Source organism: Bos indicus x Bos taurus, chromosome 26 (assembly GCF_003369695.1).
Source record: "Bos indicus x Bos taurus breed Angus x Brahman F1 hybrid chromosome 26, Bos_hybrid_MaternalHap_v2.0, whole genome shotgun sequence".
In the NCBI taxonomy this organism is placed as follows: domain Eukaryota; kingdom Metazoa; phylum Chordata; class Mammalia; order Artiodactyla; family Bovidae; genus Bos; species Bos indicus x Bos taurus.
The window spans coordinates 11090578-11118479 of NC_040101.1; the positions used below are offsets into that span (position 1 = coordinate 11090578).

General features: G+C 37.3%; 1 protein-coding gene across 3 annotated transcripts in view; it reads right to left on the minus strand.

Annotated features, from left to right (window-relative positions):
• WDR11 (WD repeat domain 11) overlaps window positions 1-27902 on the minus strand; it is a 60241-nt gene that overhangs the window by 25108 nt on the left and 7231 nt on the right. For 2 of the 3 annotated variants that reach the window (XM_027528423.1, XM_027528425.1), the window contains 10 exons: window positions 27241-27414; window positions 24673-24859; window positions 21906-22071; window positions 21387-21498; window positions 18764-18959; window positions 18371-18474; window positions 14938-15114; window positions 11876-11960; window positions 3148-3254; window positions 654-729 (listed from right to left, as the gene is read on the minus strand). In XM_027528423.1, the coding sequence (XP_027384224.1) occupies window positions 654-729; window positions 3148-3254; window positions 11876-11960; window positions 14938-15114; window positions 18371-18474; window positions 18764-18959; window positions 21387-21498; window positions 21906-22071; window positions 24673-24859; window positions 27241-27414 (1384 nt within the window). The remainder of the gene's footprint in view (window positions 1-653; window positions 730-3147; window positions 3255-11875; window positions 11961-14937; window positions 15115-18370; window positions 18475-18763; window positions 18960-21386; window positions 21499-21905; window positions 22072-24672; window positions 24860-27240; window positions 27415-27902) is intronic. The other variant, XM_027528424.1, reaches the window with a different exon arrangement.

Here is a 27902-nt window from a genome sequence, read left to right on the forward strand (position 1 = left end):
TAATCACAATCAAAATCCCAGTAACCTTTTATCATAAAACTGGTTAAGTTGATTTTAAAATTTATATGGAAATGCAGAGATCCTCAAAAAGCTAAAGGAATGTCAAAAACAATTTCATTGTGCTTACTCCTTCTTTCTTTGTTCTTTTGATTAGTTTTCAGTCAATCTCTGTTGTCAATGATTCTGCTTTACATATATTTTTCCTTGGAACAAAAAACTTACTACAATTAGATCTAAGTTATAAATAAGGAAAATGAATTCTTTCATTCAATAAGCACATACTGAGGTAAAAGCTGAACAAAGAACTTCAACAAATAACTAACATTTCTTAGTGAGTAACAGGTACTTCTATCAATATAGCTATAGTTGAACAAAATGGGGTCACCCATTTTACCAATCTGATGAAATGTTAAGATTCAGATAAGTTACCTTGTCTTATGGTGACTTATCTGAATGGAGAATTAAAAGTAACAGCAACTTAGTTTTGCAATTAATCTATTTTCTGTGATACAGCTGCACATCACAATTTCCTACCACTAAGAAATTCTATGCACATGCATGCATGTTCTCATTTCCTTAAAGATAAAAAAAAAAAAAAATGCTTGAGATTCCCTAGTGATAACACCAGATTTTTTTTTTAGGTTGACACTTACTTCAAATGAGATACTTTAATCATTTCGATGGGCGACTCATCATTACCTCGTTCACCACGGAAAGCAATGCTCCTGCCTTTAATTGTAAATATTAAACAAAATGTAAAAACAACACATGAAACGCGTAAGAAACTAAAAGCTGTACCAGTGTAATTTGATCAGTGGTACCTTCTAGTCTCCTTCTCACTCTTCCATTTGCTTTAAGCTGTTTCTAATCATCTAAATTCAAAACTAAATCAAAAGTAGTATAAGACCAACACTGTATTACTTACATTCAAATATCTATAAAAAGATATTTTCATTTTTTATAGAATTTCTTAACGCCCTTCTACGGTACCTTTCAAATAATTCAATTTTAGAAATTTAGAAACATCAATTTCTAAAGTTTTAATGCATCTATAGTAAAGCAATTATCTACTATAAAAACTACTGGTACATTCAAAGTATTATAAACATTTCCATGTTTACAAATATTAACTAATGGGGAAAACACTCTTTGAATAGGTATTTAAGATTTCTTGTCCCATGTGCAAAATACTCAGCTACAATATTTTGACATGTTCCTCCAAGTCTCTATAAACTGAAATTGAGGAATATTAAGAATGAGTTAACATCCAAAGAAGTTAAACAGTTTTCTATAACTAAAAAAAAAAAAAAAAAGTTCTACCTTATGTTTGAAAAAATATTTTAATAGCATCTCCTAGATTTCTATTTACATTAAACAAAAGGGAGAAGAGACTCAATTCAAAGACAAATGGATACCTACATGTCTCCCTGCTCTTCAAGGCCATCACACTGAATTTCACTATTATTATTCGCCAAATACCCTACACCCTTTCCTGGCTCTGCTAGTCTGCTGGTCTCCTTAGAAGACAAGGCTGTAAAAATCTATAATTTTATGAACCTAAATGTCCTATCCAAAAAAAGTCAGTATCTTTTACTTAGAAATCTGTTCTTCAACAAGAAATATGTGAAAGACAGATTTTGAGTTATCTAAGAGTTCTGATACTTTGCCAACAAAGGTCCGTCTAGTCAAGGCTATGGTTTTGCCAATGGTCATGTCTGGATGTGAGAGTTGGACTGTGAAGAAAGCTGAACGCTGAAGAATTGATGCTTTTGAACTGTGATGTTTGTTGGAGAAGACTCTTGAGAGTCCCTTGGACTGCAAGGAGATCCAACCAGTCCATCCTAAAGGAGATCAGTCCTGGTTGTTCATTGGAAGGACTGATGCTGAAGCTGAAACTCCAATACTTTGGCCACCTGATGCAAAGAGCTGACTCACTGGAAAAGACCCTGATGCTGGGAGGGATTGTGGGCAGGAGGAGAAGGGGACGACAGGGGATGAGATGGCTGGATGGCATCACTGACTCGATGGACATGAGTTTGGGTAAACTCCAGGAGTTAGTGATGGACAGGGAGGCCTGGTGTGCTGTGATTCATGGGGTCGCAGAGTCGGACATGACTGAGCAACTGAACTGAAGTGAAGAGTTCTGAACCTGAGCTGATGGGACAAATGCACAGGCATGTTTTTAGTGAATGATACTACAGGACAGCAGTTCATCCCTGGGCTATCATGTGACTGCAGTGATCAGTGTCAGTTTACCGACAAATCAGGAATGCAGGGATATGGGTCACCAGGCAGGTCATTTCCAATTAAACTAGAGCAACACTGGACTAATAGGAGCTAATTCTTTGAGGCTTAGTAACACAATCTGATAAGTAAGAACTATAAACTGGAAATATGTATTGACAATACAAGGAAGCAACCATAAACATGATTTACTACACACATATATAACTTATTGGTTGAAACTACATACATTTATATTGCTAAGCCATTAAAAAAAACTCCTCATAATTTTGTTAAAAAAAAATACTTGAAATCATTCCATGTGCTATATAAAAAATAATAAAAAACCTTCACCTTACTCTGCTTTTAAGTTCTTATTTTGAAAGGGTTGCAGGTTTTTAACAATTGTGAACAAGTTACTTTACTGGAATATTTCCTATTGTAATGCCTTTAAACTCCTAAATTAAGTTTTCCTACTAGTCAGCCAGAAAATATCAAAAGTTTCAAAGCTGAGCATTTTACAACAATCCTTGTAAGATTTTTAAGAGCTTCCTGAAAAGGCCAAAATTTTTTTAAAAGATTCTAAAAAAGTGTAACTACAAAGATTTATTTCAAAACTGTACCTCTGGTTATCTGGAACAATGTACTTGGAAGTAGAACTGATATCCCATTTATGAATCTGTCCATTTGGGCTAATGGTACTCCATGGACTTGTGCTAACACAATTTGCATACAAACAATGATGAGTCTTTTCTAGGGCAATTATTATAGAGCAACCAAAAAATGAATACATAAACATATAAAAATGAATACATAAATAAAATTCCAAGGTGAAAGAACTTTGAACACATCTTCTAAATAGCGGCATCTTTGATTAACATGATGGTACCATTTTAAATATTTTAATAGTCTAAAAACACAAACCTGTTGGAAGATCAACCAGTTGAAGTTCATTTCTCACTAATCCCATGTTGTTTGGTGTTGAGGTAGCGAAAGAAAGAAAACCAGTTAAACTTGTCCATTCAATACCCCTATACAGAGAAATTAAACAAAGATTAAAATTCTTTGTTTGAAAAATTATTTGAAAATTAAGTTTTTTCTATGTCCTAAATTTTATTATACAAGTTAAAGAATAATATTAATACAACATTTGAGAATAAATTATATATTTCCAACATATAAAAAATTATTTTTAATTAAAACTTTATTTCCAAAGACAGCTCAGTTATCAGAAATCATGGCATTAAAATGACTATTAAAATCTGGCAAAGAAGAGCACCGAATCATTGCCAAGAACTCCACTGTTTGAAACAAGTGGTATAGAAATATTCTGAGCCGACTGCTTAAAGTTGAGTACATGAAGGAACTTTATCAAATTTTATCAACATTCCTAGCTGGTTAGGAAGCCAAAATTCCTGAAGAAATACAGACTGAACTGTTAGATTGGAAGTAGATGAAAGCACCAAATAGTGTATCAATTAAATAACAGCACAAAAGAAAAAAATAAACCTGTATGACAAGACACTAAACCTATCAACCTAATGCCCTGTGAGTCCCATTTCCTTGGGACTGGCAATGGGTGAGTCCATGTTTTTTTCCCACTGACATAACTGGCTTAACCATCAAAGGAAAATGAGGGGACTCAGGACATGTGAATTCATCACAGTAGTCACAAAAAGAAATGAGAAACACTATTACTACCCTGCACTGCTTACAAGGTAATGGGTTCCCCTGGTGGCTCAGCGGTAAGGAACCCGCCTGCTAATACAGGAGACGCAGGTTTGATCCCTGCCTTGGGATGAACCCCCGGAGAAGGAAATGACAACTCATTCTAATACTCTTACCTGGGAAATTCCATGGACAGAGGGGCCTGGCAGGCTACAGTTCATGGGGTCACGAAGAGTCTCTACTACACAAGGTAACAGAGCTGGCTGGGCGACAAGTTTAAACCTCTGTTCTATATGCAATTGCTCATCAGCACTTACAAGACAACAATATAATATCAATGGCTGCTTTCACAATACAATGGCAGGGTTGAGTAAGTGCCAGAAATTTTATGGCCTACTACTACTACTACTACTACTAAGTCGCTTCAGTTGTGTCCGACTCTGTGCGACCCCATAGACAGCAGCCCACCAGGCTCCCCCGTCCCTGGGATTCTCCAGGCAAGAACACTGGAGTGGGGTGCCATTTCCTTCTCCAATGCATGAAAGTGAAAAGTGAAAGTGAAGTCGCTCAGTTGTGTCCAACTGTTAGCGACCCCACAGACTGCAGCCCACCAGGCTCCTCTGTCCATGGGATTTTCCAGGCAAGAGTACTGGAGTGGGGTGCCATTGCCTTCTCAGTTTATGGCCTACAAAGCTTAAAATATTTGCCTTCTGTCCTTTATGGGAAATGCCTGCTGACTGATCTAATTTTTCCATGCCTATTCTAATCTGAATGCTATTGCTCAAGTGAGCATGACTGCTCTGACCACCTCTCTCACCTGCCCAAGCAAAGGTGTGATGGCTCCTGCATCACATCCATGCTGCTCTCTGTGACGGTCAAAGCTACCCAGCAACACAGGTACCTCTCAATCATCTGAACCTGTCTGCTATTTCAATAAGAGTAACTTTTCCTTACTGACCCCTTGTGTATCTGTCTACTTGTCTTTTCTCAGAGGAGCAAAGATAATCCCAAGAGAACTGAAAATAACATTTGCAAGAGCTGGGAATACCTGTTGTTATCAATTTATACCTCTTTAAATGTAAACTGCCTTTGACTGTGTGGATCACAATAAACTGTGGAAAATCCTGAAAGAGATGGGAATACCAGACCACCTGACCTGCCTCTTGAGAAACCTATTTGCAGGTCAGGAAGCAACAGTTAGAACTGGACATGGAACAACGGACTGGTTGCAAATAGGAAAAGGAGTACGTCAAGGCTGTATATTGTCACCCTGCTTATTTAACTTATATGCAGAGTACATCATGAGAAATGCTGGGCTGGAAGAAGCACAGGCTGGAATCAAGATTGCAGGGAGAAATATCAATAACCTCAGATATGCAGATGACACCACCCTTATGGCAGAAAGTGAAGAGGAACTAAAGAGCCTCTTGATGAAAATGAAAGAGGAGAGTGAAAAAGTTGGCTTAAAGCTCAACATTCAGAAAACGAAGATCATGGCATCTGGTCCCATCACTTCATGGGAAATAGATGGGGAAACAGTGGAAACAGTGTCAGACTTTATTTTTCTGGGCTCCAAGATCACTGCAGACGGTGACTGCAGCCATGAAATTAAAAAACGCTTACTCCTTGGAAGGAAAGTTATGACCAAACCAGATAGCATATTCAAAAGCAGAGACATTACTTTGCCAACAAAGGCCCATCTAGTCAAGGCTACGGTTTTTCCAGTAGTCATGTAAGGATGTGAGAGTTGGACTGTGAAGAAAGCTGAGCACTGAAGAATTGATGCTTTTGAACTATGGTGTTGGAGAAGACTCTTGAGAGTCCCTTGGACTGAAAGGAGATCCAACCGTTCTAAAGATTAGTCCTGGGTGTTCATTGGAAGGAATGATGCTAAAGCTGAAACTCCAGTACTTTGGCCACCTCATGCGAAGAGCTGACTCACTGGAAAAGACCCTGATGCTGGGAGGGATTGGGGGCAGGAGGAGAAGGGGACGACAGAGGATGAGATGGCTGGATGGCATCACCGACTCGATGGACATGAGTTTGAATGAACTCCGGGGGTTGGTGATGGACAGAGAGGTCTGGCGTGCTGCAATTCATGGGGTCGCAAAGAGTTGGACATGACTGAGAGACTGAACTGAACTGAAATGTAAACTTGTGTTGAAACAATCAGATTAGATTGCTGAAAACTGAGTATTCTTCAGAATTTTCATGCCTGGAGTGGCCGCTTCTCCTCCTCTCCTTGACCACTACCTAGTTCAAGTCCCAGCTCCAGCACTTACTGGCTCTCTGCTCCTCTATACCTCAACTCCCTCCTCTGCTGTGCAGGGGTCACAACACTGGGCACATAAAGAAGGCCTCGCACAGAGTCTGCACTGTACGGACTCATCATCACCATCAATTACTCTTTATTTCGAGATCTCTAACTCAAGCTGTGTTTTTTTCATTAAGCCTCTCCATGAACTACACTCAAACCACAGCCATAGTGACTATACTATAAGTTGGTTAATTATTCACTGGAAGAGTCCCTTTGTCTCTTGTTTCTCTTTCTTTCCCCTAACATGGAGTACTCATTAATTTTTCTATTTAGAGTGAGTACAATGAGAGAAGCAGCATTTTGGACTTCTGCTCTCTACGTAAGTCTGGTAGCTACAATCAGATCTGTTTACCCACAGAAACCTTAAGATATACTTTTCAAGTCTTGTTGATGGAAATCTGATACTCTGGTATAGTAATGCTGCTATCTTTAGATAGGAAAAATTTCAGTCCTCTCACTGTTCAATTATTACTTTAAGGATACATCTGTTAAGTACCCCATAAATGCTGTTGCCAGTGCTATTAAGTACCCAGGACATGTGAGCAACTTGCCAGGCTAAGGAATACAGCTGCAAATGAGGCGGACTTAACTGCTATCCTTCAAGAGCCCTGTGATCTAGCAGGAAAGAGACATTGTACAAGTGCATCTGGAGTTATCTATCACAAAAGGGAGCACTGCCAAGTTCGACAGGAGTTTGCAAGAGTCACAAAGAAATGTGGTGTCACGGGCCACGTAGGGCTTCCTGGAGAAACATTAAAGCTGAGACAAAGGGCAAATAGGGTTTTGCCTGAGAGCCTGAAAAGCTGAGGAAACAGTACAATTGATGGAGAAGCACTGCCCTAGACTGCACTCTCTTAGGAGGGAGGTACCTGCCCTGGCAATCCAAACACATGATAATTACTCAGCAAATTCTGTTAGATTAAAAGAATGATGTCCAAAAAAGCCTACCACGCCTCCTTATGTTTCTAAGTGCTGTTCATTATCCAGAGAAGGGCTTTCCCCACTGTTTACAGGCTGCCCCAGTGTTGTTCAGTTCAGTTCAGTCGCTCAGTCGTGTCCGACTCTTTGCGACCCCATGAATCGCAGCATGCCAGGCCTCCCTGTCCATCACCAACTCCCGGAGTTCACTCAGACTCACGTCTATTGAGTCAGTGATACCATCCAGCCCCAGTGTTGAGGATATAACAAAACATGGGTGGCTGCTTATTTATAATTGAGCACCATAAGTATATTGTTTGTGAACAGATTCCAGCAGCAGCTTGTGTATCTGACTCCTACTGATTGATTAAAAAAAAATAAAAATCACGTTGGACTTCAAAGTGTATGAGATAAGGAGATTATTTCTCAAAAGAAAAGAATGAAAACTCTTGTTAAGCTGAGCACAACACTGCTCCCTGGATTAGAAAACCACTATCCATCTAGGTTTAACCATACACTGAGCTCTATTAAAAAAAAAACTTGTAAGAACTGTAGCTCATGTTCTGACTCAGATAATCTAAGTTGGTTTTGTAGCATTCCTCACTATTGAACAACGGTAACCTTAAAATCTACCAACAGGTGTTGCGGCTCTGACTCCTACAGATGCCCAAGTCTTCCTTGTTCGCGTGCACTGGGGATGCGACACTGGCTACCTCTCAAGACCAGGTAGTCCGCGGGGAGCACACGCTTTCTGAAAAGCCTTGAAGTTCTACCATGATATGAAACTAATGTCTGCAAGTTTACAGATGAACAAAATGGAGATCATTTTACTTTCCACAAATAATTCAATGTACTCAAAGCAATACTGAATCCATCAGTGTTCTGATACCCATATACATTTTAACAATTTTTGACAATGAACATGGTATTGGGCTATATTATTGTAATTTCAGTCTATAGGACAAAGATACCAACTAATAATATAAGAACTCTAATAATCTAAGAAAACCTGTCTGTACCACTCCACATTGTTTACTTCTAGGTATCTTCCACTGGATCATAAGCCTCCAAGATTTTGTCTGTTTACAGGCATAGAGAAGAGATTCAATACATATTTCATATTTATAAAGTGTAACTGGTTAAAACATCATGGTTTTGAAAAACACACAGATATAAACTATCTATAGTTAGGTAGTCCCAGGCCATGTGTATGATAAGACTGAAGTACTTAAGATTAAGTGGTTTTAAAAAACACTTTTAGTACAAGGTAGAAAAACCACCTTTTAAAAGTTGGCCTTTCCATGTCCTGGCTATTATAAACAGCAACCTAGATGTCCATCAGCAGATGAATGGATAAGAAAGCTGTGGTATATATACACAATGGAGTATTACTCAGCCATTAAAAAATACATTTGAATCAGTTCTAATGAGGTAGATGAAACTGGAGCCTATTATACAGAGTGAAGTAAGCCAGAAAGAAAAACACCAATACAGTATACTAACGCATATATATGGAATTTAGAAAGATGGTAACAATAACCCGGTATACGAGATAGCAAAAGAGACACTGATGTATAGAACAGTCTTTTGGACTCTGTGGGAGAGGGAGAGGGTGGGATGAGCTGGGAGAACGGCATTGAAACATGTATAATATCATATATGAAACGAGTCACCAGTCCAGGTTCGATGCATGATACTGGATGCTTGGGGCTGGTGCACTGGGAAGACCCAGAGGGATGGTACGAGGAGGGAGGAGGGAGGAGGGTTCAGGATGGGGAACACGTGTATACCTGTGGCAGATGCATGTTGATATATGGCAAAACCAATGCAATATTGTAAAGTTAAAAAATTAAATTAAAAAATAAATAAAAGTTGGCCTTTAATTTGCATATGAGTATCTAGAATGAACTGGGTTTACTGCTAATAAGTTCAGCAATTTTTATAACACATCTGTGAAACTTTCATAATGGTTTTTAATTATAATACTATAATTGCATTAATTGAAACACAAAGACAGCAGTATTTTAGCATCCTCTTGAGCACCATCTCTGGATGTAAAATGTGAATTATCTTTAAAATAGCAATTAAGAGGGAAAATTTATATTTAAAAAATGGGCATATTTACGAGATCATTCACAATACTAGCCTGACTGAGTAGCATACACTTCAGAGTTATCTGGTACCCCAAGCAACACTTTATAGTTTTTGTGTCAATAACAAATACTATCATAATGTGTAAATCATGTTCTTAGTGACATCTATGACCTGAGCAATCCAGAATAACATCTTACTTATAGCAAATAGCTCACTGATTAACTAGCTACTGTGTCTTTATTAGAGGCTTCATATTGTGGTGATCATTTCACCACACATACAAGTATTATTACACTGTACATCTGAAACTAATATATATTACTGCACCTCAATATAAATAAATAAATAAGATTTCAGTGTTCAGAAAAAGATGAAAATGTGCTTGATTTCCCAGAAGCATGTGCCAAATTCTTGCTATTAATCTTGGCTTAGTCAACATTTTTATCTTACTGCCAAACTGTTTCCAATTAATCTATGTGAATTTTTTTATCTGAAGACCCAGCACAAGGATGCTACGAGCTCAGTTCTGAAGCCTTTTAAAAGCCCTAGACTGAATTCCATATACCTTTTCACAGATGACTCCACAATACTCTGTTTCTTCTTCTGTAAATTGGGAATAATAATAGTGCCTACTGCATAGAATTGTAGTGAGCAATCAATGAAACAATGAAAGCAAAGTATTAATATTTAACATAATCCTCAGAACAAGTATTGATTAAATGATGAGTTCTGACTCATTGCTGTTTGCCATAAAAGGGAACACTGCACACAAAATCCAAGGGAGAGAGGAAATGTCAATACACATGGGAAAGAAAGGGAGAGAGAAGGTATCAGTGGCAGCAGGGACTACTGAAAGGAGAGAAAAAGATGACCAACAGTCTGAAAGGATCCAAACAGACACCTAATGCTTTTGAAGACATTATTCTTCCATGTAGGTGTATTTAGGGAGATACTGGGGGGCGGTGGGGGGAAATAGCATAAAGTGGCGATAAACAGTCACTTAGGCTGTACCAAAAGATCATGAATTTAAAAGATTAAGGCAACATTAACTCTCAGAAAGTGAAGAGGAACTAAAAATCCTCTTGATGAAAGTGAAAGAGGAGAGTGAAAAAGTTGGCTTAAAGCTCAACATTCAGAAAATGAAGATCACGGCATCTGGTCCCATCACTTCATGGGAAATAGATGGGGAAACAGTGGAAACAGTGTCAGACTTTATTTTTCTGGGCTCCAAAATCACTGCAGATGGTGACTGCAGCCATGAAATTAAAAAACGCTTACTCCTTGGAAGGAAAATTATGACCAAACTAGACAGCATATTCAAAAGCAGAGGTATTACTTTGCCAACAAAGGTCCGTCTAGTCAAGGCTATGGTTTTTCCTGTGGTCACGTATGGATGTGAGAGTTGGACTGTGAAGAAAGCTGAGTGCTGAAGAATTGATGCTTTTGAACTGTGGTGTTGGAGAAGACTCTTGAGAGTCCCTTGGACTGCAAGGAGATCCAACCAGTCCATCCTAAAGGAGACTAGTCTTGGGTGTTCATTGGAAGGACTGATGCTGAGGCTGAAACTCCAATACTTTGGCCATCTCATGCGAAGAGTTTACTCATTGGAAAAGACCCTGATGCTGGGAGGGATTGGGGGCAGGAGGAAAAGGGGACGACAGAGGATGAGATGGCTGGATGACATCACCCACTCGATGCACATCAGTTTGGGTAAACTCCGGGAGTTGGTGATGGACAGGGAGGTCTGGTGTGCTACAATTCATGGGGTCGCAAAGAGTGGGACACGACTGAATGATTGAACTGAACTGAACTCTCAGAAACTTCCATCACAATCAGAAGTTGTGATACTTCAAGCACTGACCCTTCCCATTTAGAAAATGCATTTATTCAGAATAATGTGTACGCTAAGGGTTCACTAAGAATTTTAACATATACATGAGGCCTATAATTTATATAATGTACAGAAGTAAGAAAATAGCCTGATACATCTGTTCCAAAATCATCCAAAAATAACCGAAGATTAATATATTTATATTTTACACGTGTAACTTTATAATCTGTCATTACCAGGACAAAGAAAATAATATAGTCATGTGATCAGAAAAATAATGCTACGGAGCAGGTAGGTATATACTTTTTATTTTTACTGGAGTGGTATATAATACTTTAAAACATAAAGCAAGAGGCTTCCTTCTGTCCTGTTAGCCTTCCCTCAGATACCTCTACATTCAAAGAACTCATGAAACAGGTCATATGTCAAATGAAAGAATAAATGAGATTAAAAATTAAAGTGACTATACTCAAATTTTTCATCACAAGTCCTACTATAAGATCTTTGCAGAAATGGAAAAAAACTATATAAACTGGAGCAAGGAAAGAGAGTTATATCCAATAAGAAAATATCCTAGACCTTAGAAGAAATAAATAAGATGCAGAAATAAAGTGAGAAAAAATTCTTCACTGAATTAACGTCCTCCACGAAGTAAACAATTAGTACTTATCCTTGATGAACACAGCTACTAGTTGGACAAGAATATCTATTATTCAAAGCTTTCAGTCAAATAATCACTGCAGAGTATTCCATGTAGAAAAGTCCAAAAGAGCTTTTTGATATTACATATGTTTATGAGCTCAATATCCCAATGACAGACTCACTTGACTTCACATGAATGGATGCTTAACTCCTTGTGCAGCAGCCCACTGGTGAGATGGTACACCAGGACGGAACCATTGCTTGTACCTATCAAAATGACATGATAGAGGAGATTTAATCTAGTAGAAGTTTCATATCTAACAAGTCTTCTCTCAAGATTTCATTTTAAAACATCTATCTTTAATAAAAGGAACCTAAGCTAGGTGTGAAGGAAGAGTATATTTCTCTGCCTTCCCTCTTTTCAAAAATGGGTCTAATCTCACGGACTCTGGGCTGTGTTGTGCTTAGTCACTCAGTCGTGTCCAACTCCTTGCGACCCCATGGACTAGAGCTCTCTAGGCTCTTCTTCCATGGGATTTTCCAGGCAAGAATACTGGAGTGAGTTGCCAAGCCCTCCTCCAGAGAGTCTTCTCATCCAACGGATCAAACCCAGGTCTCCCACATTGCAGGCGGATTCTTTACCATCTGAGCCACCAGGGAACCCCAAGAATACTGAAGTAGGTGGCCTATCTCTTTTCCAGGGTATCTTCTGAACCTAGGAATCGAACCAGGGTCTCCTGCATTGCAGGCAGATTCTTTACCAGCTGAGCTACCAGGGAAGTTCCATGGACTCTGTAATCTTACCTAAACCCAGAAACAGATTTTCAAAGAAAGACTTCAAAATCTAATTCAATACACACAAAATTTGACGATGCACTTTCTTAAGCTTTTTGAATGTTTATTATTATAACTGGGACTCAAAAACACAGCCTAGCAGAACTCATTAACCAGATTTTTCTGGTTTTCTTTACAAAGATTTTTTGCTCTGTCTTTAACATTAAATACATCATAAAGAGATGGTAAAGTACAGTGGCTAACTGTGGATTTTACAGTTAAAGAAGCCTAAGTTTAAGCTCTGGCTCTGCCCTATACTCTTGCAGTTTTCTTGCTTGCATTGAAAATCTATTTATTCATTGGAGATTAAATGAGAAACATGTGTGTAAGACACTTAGTACAACACTCAGCACCATGTAAGGATGTGATGATTATTATTACTGTTATCACTGTATTATGATTTGTAGTGATTATTATACCTAAAGCTTTTCACAGTCTCAGGTAATCAGTCTAAAATTTAATTAGAAGGGACATGGCCATTTGAGAAAGTAATACTTTCTTCAGAAATTAATGTTTCAGCCCTTAATATGTTTTTATAAATGAAGCAAGAAAAGTGAACAATGTTAACGGTTGCACAATCACTTTCTCATTACACATGACTGAAAGAATTAATGGATTCATACGAAGCAACAGACTGTAGAAATAATAATATAATAATGTGAAAGTCACTCAGAAAGAGAAAGTCACTCAGTCGTGTCTGACTCTTTGCGACCCCATGGACTATATAGTCCATGGAATTCTCCAGGCCAGAATACTGGAGTGGGTAGCCTTTCCCTTCTCCAGGGGATCTTCCCAACCCAGGGATCATATAGTAATAGTAAAAACAAAAATTCTAGGCAAATTCCAATCTTGGCTAACTTGCTGAATAAAGCTTCAGAAATTTCTTGCAAAACTATTCTAGAGAAATATGGTATTATAACTTTATATTTATTACCTATGCCACAATATCTTCTAGTTCTAGTACTGAGAAAATATCTAAATTACTCAAACTTTTCAATTAGCAAATGTTCAAAATTATTGTAAGATTTCTATATTCTGCACATTTTGATGTTGAAACTATGATCTACAGGCCCTAGAAGGAGAAGTGAATCCAGCTGAGCTCTGCTTGTGTTTCCTAATGACTCTGCAAGACTTCAGGCACATATATTTTTTGCTTTTACTTTGCTATTATACTAAATTTAATAAATGACTTGCTATTCACTATATGCCACTATAATATAGCTTATTCTACAATGGAAATCTCAGATTCTGATCAACTCTTATTATCTAACTATCTCAAGACATAATTTTCACCAAGAAATTAATAAAATCCTAATTGACAAATTAGATATACTGACATTCAGAGACATACATTCTATGTACATTGACAAATTCCAACTGAAATTTCAATAAGAGGTTTAATATGAACCAATAGTTTCTAGAGCAAAAATTAAACATCTATCTGTATTTATATAAATCTGGAAACCTATAAGCACAGATCACTGAATCTTAAAATTCAAATCACTTTCAAAAGATGATAATGGAAAAAAATGGGGAAATAACAGTACCACCAAACAGTAATACTCAAATGAGCCACTAGGAATCACAAGCCAGCCACTGAGCTAAGACACAAGGGCTACAAGATACATGTGATGAGATTTTATTTTTAGGAAAAAAAAAGAATCACGAATCACATGTTTAGAGAACTGGGAAAAAACCAGAAGTCAAACCAATAGCATCTTAAGAAAATGACAATTTCAAACAAATATTCTATTTTTCAAAATTTTAGAGAAATGAATTTTTAACCTTATATACTTAAAAGCAAATTAAAATTCTGTTTTATCTGTAAAAGAAACCAGGTTAAACACATTACCATGAAATTACTGTGACAGCAAGCTGAAACCCAGACCAATTTTTTTTTTAATCTAAAACATAAAAATTGCAATTTCAACCCAGAAGGCAAATCTTTAGTTTACAAAGACAAGAGCCACTTTGAATAAAATAAAACCAGGTTTAACATACAATTCTTAGCAAATATAGATTCTTGCTGTTACTAAATATTAACTTTGACCACATTGTTAACAAAAACTCAAAACAAAATGACATGTACAGGAGAGCTTGAGATGGTCCACGAAAAGACAAGCAGTCTGGTTTCGGCATCACACAGGACTACCCGCCTGACCTTTCAGAAACACATCCATGGTGTTGGAATCTCTGTCATCTGCCATTGGTGAGTGAGTTATTGTTGTGATTTAAAAAGATTAACAGGAGAGGGGAAAAAGCATTTCAAGATGAGTATTTATACAATTTCATGGAGCCTCTTCCTCCTCTTAAAGCATTCTAAAGGAGAATAAAGGATTTTCTAATAATCAGGAAACTTTAATGTCTTAAAAATGTAAAATAGACATTAAGAGTTAAAACAAGAACTCACCAACAGCAAGCAATGGCTGATACATCTTGATGTTTTTTGTGGTCAATGGGGGGCACATACGGATAGCGAACTGTGGGGAGGGCAGTCCTGAAAGCAGACCTGTTAGCAGGAACTTGAGTTGCACTTCCTGCAGAATGGAGCCTTTGGGATGTTCTTCCCCAGCAACTGCACTTTGCCCTGGTTTGTAATAAAACAAACAAACAAAAATACATTAATTGCAACATATGCTAATCTTAAAACTCTAAAGGAACTTTACAGTGGAAGTACTCTTCAGATCTAGAAGGTGTCACGTAGCACTCTGGGGGCTTAGCTATACACTGGGTCTTATTTAGCTACGGGACTTAATTTGCATCATCTAATATTTCAAAGGTTAGATTACTCCAGAGTATTGCTATCCATAATTCGGGGGGGCTTTGTCTTCTAAGAAACACTGTTTTAGCCAAAGTTGCTGGCTTCAGGGTATCAAAGGCAAATCGAGAAGGACTAGGGTTAGAGAAGAGTTTCTGTACATGACAGATTATAGCATATTCCTGTCTCACTGCCTTCCTTAAGTGTTATGTTTTGATCTGATGCACTTTAAAGTGCACATAAAATTGGTAATCACAAATAGGTTCAAAGAGCTCAAACCAGTCAAACCGAAAGGAAATCAACTCTGAATATTCACTGCAAAGACTGATGCTGAAGCTTAAGCTCCAAAACGCTGGCTACCCGTTGCAAAGAGTTGACTCATTGGAAAAGACCCTGATGCTGGGTAAGATTGAGGGCAGGAGGAGAAGGGGACGACAGAGGATGAGAAGCCTGGATGGAATCACCAACTCAATGGACATGAGTTTGAGTAAACTCAGGGAGATAGTGAAGGACAGGGAAGCCTGGCTTTTTGCAGTCCATGGGGTCACAAAGAGTCGGACACGACTTTGCAACTGAACAACAACAATAACAAAATGTTGCACTACAAAGATTGCAGCAAAGTTGAAACTTTAGCTTACTAATAAGGGTTTAAAATTTTTCTTCCTTTGTGTGTGTTAAGTTGCTTCAGTCATGTCCAACTCTTTCTGACGCTATGGACTATAGCCCACCAGGCTCCTCTGTCCATGGGATTCTCCAGGCAAGAACACTGCAGTGGGTTGCCATATCCTTCTCCAGGGGATCTTCCCACCCAGGGATCGAACCTGTGTCCCTTATGTCTCCTGCAGACAGGTTCTTTACCACCAGCACCACCAAAGCCTGGGATAAAGTTATCACACAAGAATATGTGTGAGTGTATATGCTTGTGTGTTTATCACAGGTGGTGCTACTGGTAAACAATCCACCTGTCCATGCAGAAGACACAAGAGATGCAGGTTCAATCCCCTGGGTCAGAAAGATTCCCTGGAGTAGCAAATGGCATCCCACTCCAGTATTCTTGCCTTGAAAATTCCATGGGCAGAAGAGCCTGGCTGGCTCCAGTCCATACAGTGACAAAGAGCTGGACACGAATGAGCACAAGCACACATTAGTGCACGTGTGAACACCCTAGGTGCTCACACATATACACATCTTGTGAAAGGGAAAAATGTAAATAATTACTCAGAGTGGGTGATGGGATTCTAAATAAACCTCTTAAACTCAAGTCGTTTTAGTAAAATGTTATTATAAAATCGGTAAGATATACACACAAAAAAAGGATCAATCTGAATAAATGATCCCTTAGGATAAGCCATACAACTGATACTCATTTTTAGTAACAAAGATGGGGTCTAAAGCAATGGCAACAAGTAGGTGCCATGTTTACCAACTTTTGCCAGCTTGGAGTTGATTCCAGGAAACTGCATATTTCTCTTCCAGCATTTTCCATGTGAAGTGATTCACAAAGTAGGGCAGATTAGGCCTTAATAAGCAACAGCCTTTACTCAATGAATATAAATCAGACCTCTGTACTTAACTGAATTGCTTTCAATTATCACTAAGTACATACTGAATTTCAAATTAAAAGTTTAATTAGAAGTTTTAATTAAAATGTTTTCAAGTAACAAAGATTTAATTAATACTGTCAAATCAACAACATTGTCAAGAACTGCTATACAATCTGTATCATTTTGTCCCCCCAAAAATGTAATTTATATCACTTAGATACCTAAACAGCATAAAATTTCAAACTCCTATGGGCTTCATATTACTGATTAGTTCTGTACATGTGTGTTCATAATTCTTTTCACTTTAATAGTTTTATTAAGTGCAGACAGGGTCAATTAACTCGGAAAATTATGTTACTGATAAAATAAATTTTGCAAAACAATTATGTGTCTGAACTTCTTCATAGGGATTTATTTATGTGTGAAAGATGAAAAGAAAAAATTTGAAGTATGTAAGTTAGCATCAGTGAGCACAAAGAGTCCAAAACTGGCAGGAAATATGAGAATACCAGGGTATGGAGAGGTCAAGCCTTGCTTTGGTCACAGCGAAGCAGCCAGGACTAGAGGCCATGGCCAAGAAGCAGACTCCAGACTGGGATGATTATGACCACATTTCCACTAACTGGCTGTGTACTTTGGGGCAAGTGTTTTAATCTCTCCAGGTCTTAGTTCCCACATATATAAAATGGAAATAATAATAATAGTACCTAGTCCACAGGGTTGTCAAGGTATTAAGTAGAGAATTTGGCACAGCATTTAATATAGTACTAAGCCCTCAATAAATGTTATCTCTGATTAACATCAATAAGCTAATGCTCTTCTTTCTAGTATATCATTTATTTTTATAGCATTTAAACAAACAAAAAGAAACCTAGTAAATAATGTCCATGTTTAATTACATTATAGAATAACAAATAATGGTAAAGAAAATCCTTTATAAACCACTGGCCACAATTTTAAGTGAATTACACGTTAACTCTGCTTGGCATATTTATAATTCCTAGCTGTATAATATTTGAAATCACCAACCCTCATTCTTCCTTGACTATATTCTGGCTCTATAATAACTAGATAAGTTTGAAATAATATTTTATTTGCAAATAAATATTTGGTGAAAGTAAGAATTCCCAACATAAAAATAAGAAAATGTAAGTCAAGAAGATGATTTTTTTCTAATATTGCTCAGTTAATTATTTCTTCAATAACTATTTATTGTACATCTAGAATGGGCTATACCCTGTGCTGAGTGCTGGGGATGCAAGGCTGAATTAAGCTCTGTCCCACCCTTGTGGTGCGTATAACCTACGGGAAGAAACAGACAAGTAAAATCACAATGACAATCGGCAGATAAGTATTAGGGACCACATAAATTTTACTTATTTTATACCCCTCTGGTTTATTCAGAAAAGAACAAATCTACATTTTAGTTTTCTGAAGTATTAACTTTGATTTAATAGTAACAACAATCACTGACTATTAATTTTGCCCTTCAAAAAGTATACCTAACATGAAAGTCAGAAGGGAAAAAAAAAGTGGCTTACCAATCATATTATCTAAGGAGAGGTCTGGGAGTTTATTCTGTAGGACTCCTACAGGAATTCCACAGAAAGACACTGGTGAATATAAAGGTGACACGCCAGAACTACTGCAAAGATATAATAATTAGACAGTTCTTACATATTTAAAGTCTGCATCATATGTTAGTGACTCAAATTACTAACTTTAGATCATAGTACTCCATCCAGTTTTTACACTAGTCATTAATCTAAACCACAGGTGAAATATCTCTAGCAGGTTTACATAATCCCCTTATAATCTAATGTCTATATATTTTTTACAGAAAAAGGCCTTGCTATTTTTATATGATTCTGGCAGTCTTAAAAAAGGGGGGGAAGCAAAGCAAAACAAAAAAGAGATCCTATTGGTTCATTTACCTGCTCCGTGAATTCCGATTACAAACAGCAGACTTCAGTTCCCATATCATGACCCTGCCATCACTCACAATGAGGGCAGCTGCATTCTCATTGACGGGACAACACACCATACTGAAGGGACGGACAGTTTTTGTCACCCTGATTGCATCACACTGGCTTCGTAGGTCATAGGTAAGCTCCTGGACAGGATCTGGATCTTAACAAGAGTATTGTTTTCTTTAAATATTAGAAAGCAATCATATTAATGTCACTGCTACTTGTTTCAATGTAAATAATACCTCAACCAAATAGAACATCATCCCTTCAACTAAAGCAAAGTTTGTCAAAAATGGTTTCCCTGTGTTTACAATTACTAATTTCTTCAGGATATAAGACAATTAGCTTAGTGACTGTCCACACCAAGTTTAATGTCCAAAGAGCAATTATCAAAATAGCTTATTTAATATTTTTTAAACGAAGACAATCTTTCAAAAAAAGATCAACAGATATATGATTAAATAATGAACAGTACACCTGTAGCCCATCATAATTTACTTGCTCTACATCACGATGGTGTGATCACTCACCTAGAGCCAGACATCCTAGAATGCAAAGTCAAGTGGGCCTTAGGAAGGATCGCTATGAACATATCTAGTGGAGGTGATAGAATTTCAGCTGAGCTATTTCAAATTCTAAAAGATGATGCTGTGAAAGTGCTGCACTCAATATGCCAGCAAATTTGGAAAAAGCAGTGGCCACAGGACTGGAAAAGATCAGTTTTCATTCCAATCCCAAAGAAAGGCAACACCAAAGAATGTTCAAACTACCACACAATTGTACTCATCTCACACACTAGCAAAGTAATGCTCAAAACTCCCCAGGCCAGGCTTCAATAGTACGTGAACCGAGAACTTCCAGATGTTCAAGCTGGATTTAGAAAAGGCAGAGTAACCAGAGATCAAATTGCCAACATCCACTGAATCATAGAAAAAGCAAGAGAGTTCCAGAAAAACACATACTTCTACTTCACTGACTATGCCAAAGCCTTTGACTGTGTGGATTACAACAAATTGTGGAAAAGTCTTAGAGATGGGAATACCAGACCACCTTACCTGCCTCCTAAGAAATCTGTATGCAGGCCAAGAAGCAACAGTTAGAACCAGACATGAAACAAGAGACTGGTCCCAAATTGGGAAAGGAATACGTCAAGGCTGTATATTGTCACCCTGCTTATTTAACTTATACACAGAATACATCATGTGAAATGTTGGGCTGGATGAAGCATAAGCTGGAATCAAGACTGGCAGGAGAAGTATCAATAACCTCAGATATGCAAATGACACCATCCTTATGGCAGAAAGCGAAGAGGAATTAAAGAGCCTCTTGATAAAAGTGAAAGAGGAGAGTGAAAAAGATGGCTTAAAACTCAACATCTAAAAAATGAAGATCATGGCACCTAGTCCCATCGCTTCATGGCAAATAGATGGGGAAACAATGGAAACACTGACAGACTTTATTTTCTCGGGCTCCACAATCACTGCAGATGGTAACTGCAGCCATGAAATTAAAAGATGCTTACTCCTTGGAAGGAAAGTTATGACCAACCTAGACAGCGTATTAAAAAGCAGAGATATTACTTTACCGAAAAGGTCCATCTAGTCAAAGCTATGGTTTTTCCAGTAGTCACATATGGATATGAGAGTTGGACCATAAAGAAGGCTTAACGCTGAAGAATTAATGTTTTTGAACTGTAGTGTTGGAGAAGACTCTTGAGAGTCCTTTGGACAGCAGGGAGATCAAACCAGTCAATGCTAAGGGAAATCAGTACTGAATATTCATTGGAAGGACTGATGCTGACACCAAAGCTCCAATACTTTGGCCGCCTGATGCAAAGAACTGACTCACTGGAGAAGACCCTGATGCTGGGAAAGATTGAAGGCGGGAGGAGAAGAGGACAACAGAGGATGAGATGGCTGGATGGCATCACCGACTCTATGGACATGAGTCTGAGCAAGCTCCAGGAGTTGGTGATGGACAGGGAAGCCTGGCACGCTGCAGTCCATGGGGCTGCAGAGTCAGACATGACTGAGTGACCAAACTGAAGAGTAAGCCTGAAAATAATTGTATTTTACGAAGGATGTGAAAGTCACTTTCACCTTTACATAGCACATCATTCCATAAAGACATCAGTTTTATTCTCCAGGATGAGACTGGAAAAGACAACTGAATGCCCTGAAGACTTCCTAACCTATGTCACTTTACCATGGAAGCGACACAGGCTTAAGACATTCCTTGCTAAAGCAGAAGAAAAGTCAAAGGGGTGTAATAATAAAGGTATACACAAGGTTGGATTGTGTAAAAGAAATGGTCACAAAAGATAACATGTGCTTGGCTCACGGATACAGTCAAAAAGGGATTACAAAATACTACTATTGTTGCTGCATCCAGGAGGTGCACTGTTATAATACCCAGAGATTATCTTGGGTCTGTGCTTTCTTGTGTCTCATACTATAACCATATTCTATTATTTTAAGGCAGGGATTATCATTAACTCCATGCTTTGGCTAGTATTTGCCACATAAAGCTTTAAAAAATAATTCTGAAAAAAAAAATAAGTGAACATTATTGTGAGATATAAACTTACCCGGTTCCTCATTTGAAGTGAAAATACTACTGTAAGATCTTCGAACACGTAAGGTTATACAACCATTTTCATGTAGGCAAAATAAACCATCACGTTGAAAGCAGGGAATTACCTTTAAATAGATGATATATTTATTTTTCAAAACCACAGATTTTAAAATTATATATACAGTGAGACTCATTAACTCATATTTACAGAATACGGGCAAAAAGTAAAACAAAAACACAAAAGCACACATATAATCCCCTAATCCATCAATCCTAAAAAATTTGTCTTTATTCGTGTAACTTAAATAGTTCAGTATCCATCTCCAGATCTGTCAGAATAATTTCTAGGGTTAAATCAAACCAATCAGAAGTCCAGAAAAATAAGGAATGTAAAATAACATTGTCAATCTTTAAATAAATAGAAAAAAGGGGAAACTAAGGACTTTTGCAAGACTATGCAAAGGTATAGATTATTTTTCTCTATATAATTCATAATCAACTTTTGCTGATGTAATTTGTAAGCTGTAGATACCTGCAGAAAAGGAACTCCTGTTCGCTCTATTGCAATCACACCCACTGTCTGATTCACCTCAAGATCAAGGATTAAAATCTCACGAGGATAGAGCAGCAACATGTGATTCCTTTTGGAAGGCAGGTATGCCAACTGAAGGCAATCATTGAGAGTTATGAATTCTGCACTGGAAAAAGTAAACATTTACTTCAGGCATCAAGAAATGAGTCAGACTCACACATGAACGTATGTACAAAACAGATATGGATCCACAGACAAGAAAACAAACTTATGGGTACCAAAGGTGGGGTGGCCACGAGGGAGGGATAAATTAAGAGTTTGGGATTAGCAGATACAAACTACTCTATATAAAATAAACAAGGTCCTACTATATGGCACAAGGAACTAGATTCAATATCCTATAGTAAACTACAATGGAAAAGAATATGAAAAAGAACAGTAATATGTATAACTGAAGCACTTTGCTGTGTGTGTGTGTGCATGTGTGCGCACACGCACTGCGTCACTCACTCAGTCGTGTCTGACTCTTTGCAGTCCCGTGGACAGAGGAGCCTGGCAGGCTACAGTTCATGGGGTTCTCCAGGCAAGAATACTAGAGTGGGTTGCCATTCCCTTCTCAGGGGATCTTCCCAACCCAGGGATAGAACCCACATCTCTTACATTGCAGGCAGATTCTTTACTGTCTGAGCCACTAGGGAGGCTCCATATAATATAATATGCATAAGTGAATCATTTTGCTGTATATCAGGAACTTACACAGCATTGTAAATCAACTATACTTCAATTTTTAAAAGATGAATCAGACTTTATTCATATCAGAAAAAGCTAAAAAAGGATTGAATTTTGTACTTTCCATATAATAACCATCAATGAGAATGTACAACTGTCTCCCGAAATAACCAACATGAGCTAGCATCTAAATATTAGATCTCTCCTTTGTGCCAAAATCCAAATTATGACAATAACACTAGACAGGCTGGAGAGATGTTTCCAAATCATTGCAAGTTTAAAGTACACCAGTAAGTCTATGATATGAGATGGTAAGTGACAATACTACCCAGCACTCATAAGGCAGTACTGTCATTCTTATTTTGTAGTCAGAAGTACTAGATGGAGGGCTGAAAAGAAGCCGTGGGATTAAAACACAACATTTAGAGTAATTAGGGCTAGAGAACTGGATCAGGAGTCAGTGGACTATCTGTTTGGCCTTGAGCAAGTCACTCCCTCTACTCTGCCTTCCTTCACTCTTCAGCTGTTTTAAAGATTTTTTGGAACAAAGTTGGGTATTTTATTCACTTGCCACAGAATTTTCTTCTGTGTAAATAAAAGAGATGAAACAATATGAGGATTGTAAAGATTGTTGAAGAGTCTCAAAAATCATTTCAGTAATTTGTGATTGTTGTATATACTTAATCACAACTTTGTATTTATAATAAATTTACATACTTATTTCAATAGGAATGGGCATATAATTATGTACCATCTTCTTTTTACATAATAATTTTATTAAGGTTTTGAAATTTAAAGTAAAGTTAGATCAGAGGACCATGGAGAGGGATGTGGACTGCATTAAAATTCTGGCTGTGCACTTCCCAGTTGGGCAAGCTTAAATAACAAATTTAAAACAATGTAAGACTCAATTTCCTCACACAGATGAACATATGATTCACATGAGAGAAAATACAGTATGTAGGTCATAAGTTATAAAACTATGCAGGTTAAAAATAATTATTTATGATACAGAATTACTGCAAAAGAAATAAGTTCTCAAGATACTTAAGGAGTAATCTTCAATCATTTCAGCATAGGGTGGGGGATAAACTAGGGATACATTTAACCAGCCTATGGTTTAATATATAAAACTGATATTTACATATCAATTCAGAATTTGTAGAGCAATTTGTATTTTACCACGTTTTTCAGGTAATTACCCACAAAGTCTAGATAGAATAATCTTAGTATATTAAAAATAAAAGCATTTTTAAAATGAATGCCAAAAAACTACCAAAGCAATAAAAATATAAGAACCACAGCACTAGGAAAAAAACAGAAATCTATTTTTAATGCATAAAATTAGTTCTTCAAAATAAAATTTTATTCAGTTGAAATTTCTGAAATAAACAAAAATATAGCATTTACCAAAAGAATGCTTATTAAGTATCAGATACTATGATAAGGACTTAAGTTTCTGTATCTATTAATCTTTGTAACAGGCCTATGAAACCCTTTAAAACACCATATCTTGGATATTGGAAGAGTGAAATCTGAGAAAGACTAAAGTATACTCCAAGTCACAGAGCTATAGTTCCCCTAGAATCTTGGCCCTTAACCACTATGGGAAACCACCTTTACATGCAGAAGAAAAACATGCATATTTTACTGGCTAATGACATTACACAGTATTTAAGTCAGGAAAATGTATTTAAAATCATAATCCAGTTTTTGCCCCCCAATTTGTAATGTGTTCAGTGGCCCCCATCTTACAATCTTTCTCTCTCATTTTCAGAAGTCAAAGATGTTCACTGAAAATTAGTGGGGGTTGTTTACTGCATTACTGGAAACAAAGGAACCATGCTAAGTGCTAAATCTCTTCTTAGAGGAGGAAACAAAAAATATTTTTCCTTTTATAAATTCAAAATTAGAAATAAGAAAGGGTAACACAAAGAAGAAAATCAATCTTAATACATCTCCAAAAATGATATTTTCAATAAACAGATAAACACTGAGTTACATGAATGTTGCTGCTAGTTTTATACTTGCAACTTACCTAGGTTTCTCTTGAGTGATTAAGATTTTCACTTTATTAAGAGCCTTCTTGGCCCCTGTGGCTGCAGCCAGCTTGTTATGAGCTGGGCTGGAGTGTGGACTGGATATGTAAACTTTTTTCCCAGGTCCTGAGGGAGGCTTGGATGGAGAGAAATCTGAGATGAATACAATGCCCTCGCTGGTGAGTACTGTACTGAGAGAAGTGAAACTCTGATTAAAGTTTAATCAAGTTTAGCACAGAGTTTTATTCCAATACATTTTTAAGAGCAAGGTAATGATAATTTTAATAATAAGGAACTGGCAGTGTTATGCAGACATAATGGGAATGTTCTCCAAGTTAAACAGAAACAGGTGGTCCATTACAATTCATCAGAGGCCTCCAAGCTCAGCACTCTAAATTAATATCTTAAATTAAAAAGATACCAGAAGGTTACTGGCAGAAAAAGCAAATGCTTGTTCTTCCAAATAAATTCAGTGTACGGACTTTCATTAGAAACCTTTCCTCATTATATCTCATAACTTCAAAATCTAAAGACTTTCAGAATATAAAATTCACAGAAGAGGAAAAAAAACCTATATATGAGGTTCTGCATACCACATTTGGCAAATTCAAATATTTAACTTGTTGATACTAATTTTTTATCATTATCATGAGTTGCTCTGTCTAAATTTACTTCCTTTTTCTTCTTGAGTGTCAAACTGAAGCTTGGGATATGCAAAGAGTGTTTCACTTAATATCTAGAGTAAAAGTGCCAACAGTGGCTAAGTGTACAGGAAACAGAAATATTTTATGCCTTTTTATGATTGAAAAAATAATCCCCCTCACAACTGGGGCCGACTAACACCTGCTGCTGCTGCTGCTAAGTCGCTTCAGTTGTGTCTGACTCTGTGCGACCCCATAGACGGCAGCCGACCAGGCTCCCCCGTCCCTGGGATTCTCCAGGCAAGAACACTGGAGTGGGTTTCCATTTCCTTCTCCAATGCATGAAAGTGAAAAGTGAAAGTGAAGTCGCTCAGTTGTGTCCAACTCCTAGCAACCCCATGGACTGCAGCCTACCAGGCTCCTCCATCCATGGGATTTACCAGGCAAGAGTACTGGAGTGGGGTGTCATCGTCTTCTCTGGACTAACATCTATCTGATCATAAAAATCTTATCTACCCTGGCTCCTGGCAATGAGTGAGGCTGTTTTAAAGGCAGGGAACAAAGCATTCAAGAATTATGACAACCCCAGCACATTCAATGAGCAAATCAAAGATGTTAGGTCAACTGATGCTTTGAAATCTCGTGCTTTCATCAACTAAATTACAGAGATGCAGTAAATTAACCTGAAGCTTTGTCTCCATTTCAGATTATAGAAGGCATCCTTCAAGGTCGAAGTCTGTCCCCTCCTTTTGTGATGTCCTCACTCCCTGACTCTGTCAGCTAAGCCTGCTCTCCTCAGGGCTCCCACAGCACTGCCCTCCACAGCAACCTAGTGAGTGCACACATACGTTCACATATACACATTTACACGCACAAACCCTAAACACACCGTATTGCAGTTATTTATACAGCTATGTTTCCCATTTTGATTTCTACTTGTCTGACCTTCTGTCCCTCCATCAACTCATATACCCCTCAATAAATATTGGAGGATACAAATTGGAATGTTGAGTCATTCAAATCCAGGGAAAACATTCTTTACCATAGTAGATGTCCTCATCTCTTTGAAGTTGTTCATCAAATATCAAAATGAAGTCTACCTTGACCACTTTATCTATTACAACAAGCCCACTCCCACTCCCTTTATCTTGTTTTATTTTTTATACCACTCATAATACATTGTAGTGTACTAATTCATTATGCTCATAGGTTACCACCTAATTCTTCCTCACTAGAATGCAAACTTTATGAAGGCAAGAATCCTTGTCTTGATTCACTGATATATTCCAGGCTCCCAGAACACTCCACGCATATAGCAAGTAAAAGCTCAAGAAATATTTGTTGGATAACTGAATAAAAAATATTTAGTCACAAAAATATCTGTCTAGAATCTAATTTTTAGATCAGTGGCTCAGTAAAACATTAAAGTATATTGGCAAAAACAGTCTCTACAAGAAAAAACTCCCTTGGGCTTAGTCTGTTCCTGACATGCATCTGTTTATGGCACTCAAAAGGCTTGGAATGAATTAGAACAATATTTTGAAAAGGAAGAAATGAATTCGGCCACAGACTAAATGAAACCCTTGACTCAGGTTCTTTTGATGTTCCTAGAAAAAAAATTTAATTAAGTCTGAATTAGAATAACACAGCAACTCTCTCGTTCTCTGACTAATCTAATTCTGACCACAAATTCCATACACTGAAGGTCTAGCTTGCTGATTTAAATTTCTAATCATCAGAATACTTGAAAAAAATATGGGTTATGATTTAGTATCTTTACTAGGAACTGAAAAGATAGGAACTAGATGTGCGTCTGATTTTAAGATGTATGATGGGTGTACGTGTATGTGTATCTTATGTATATAGCGTTAACCATATATATTACAAATACCTCAATTCATTTTCCACAAGAAAACTAGTACTCACAAGTTAAATGTGAGGGATCAAAAGGATCAAAAGAAAAAGAAAGAATGTTATCAGCATAGCTCTTCTTCCAGAGTTTGGTGCCAGTATCTGCATTCCAGAGCACAATGTAATTCGGCGGATGGATAGCAAGCAATAAATCCCGGGAAGCATCTTGATTCCATAACCACTGAACATCTGCAAAGACCAGATAAATAAAGACAAAATTCAGAAATCACCCACTTTAAAACACTTGGTTAATGCATCCTTTATATCTAGTTGTGTGTATGTGTTTTCATAATCCTTAAAATCTTAACTTCCCCCCTCCTCTTCAATGTTGCATCTAAGTTTATGTGTCAAGATTGACAGGGAAAACTAATTTTACATAAAAATGAGCTGCCTGAACATTAGAATCTAGAGGTCAACATTTCCAAGTAATCTGAAATATTGCTTCAAAGAAAATACAAGGCAATTTACACTATTCATTAGTTAAAACTTTATGTCAAAGACTTGTCCTAGCCAGGATCAATGTCAGACTCTCCTAATGTTTTTGTGGAGTTACTTAATGGGACTTTACAGAATTGCACGTTTTTTCAAGACAATAAAGAAGATAAAGATCTAGTTCAGTAGGTACAGTAAGTACTCAATAAGTGTTTTTTTAACAGTCATTTAAAAGATTCACCCAG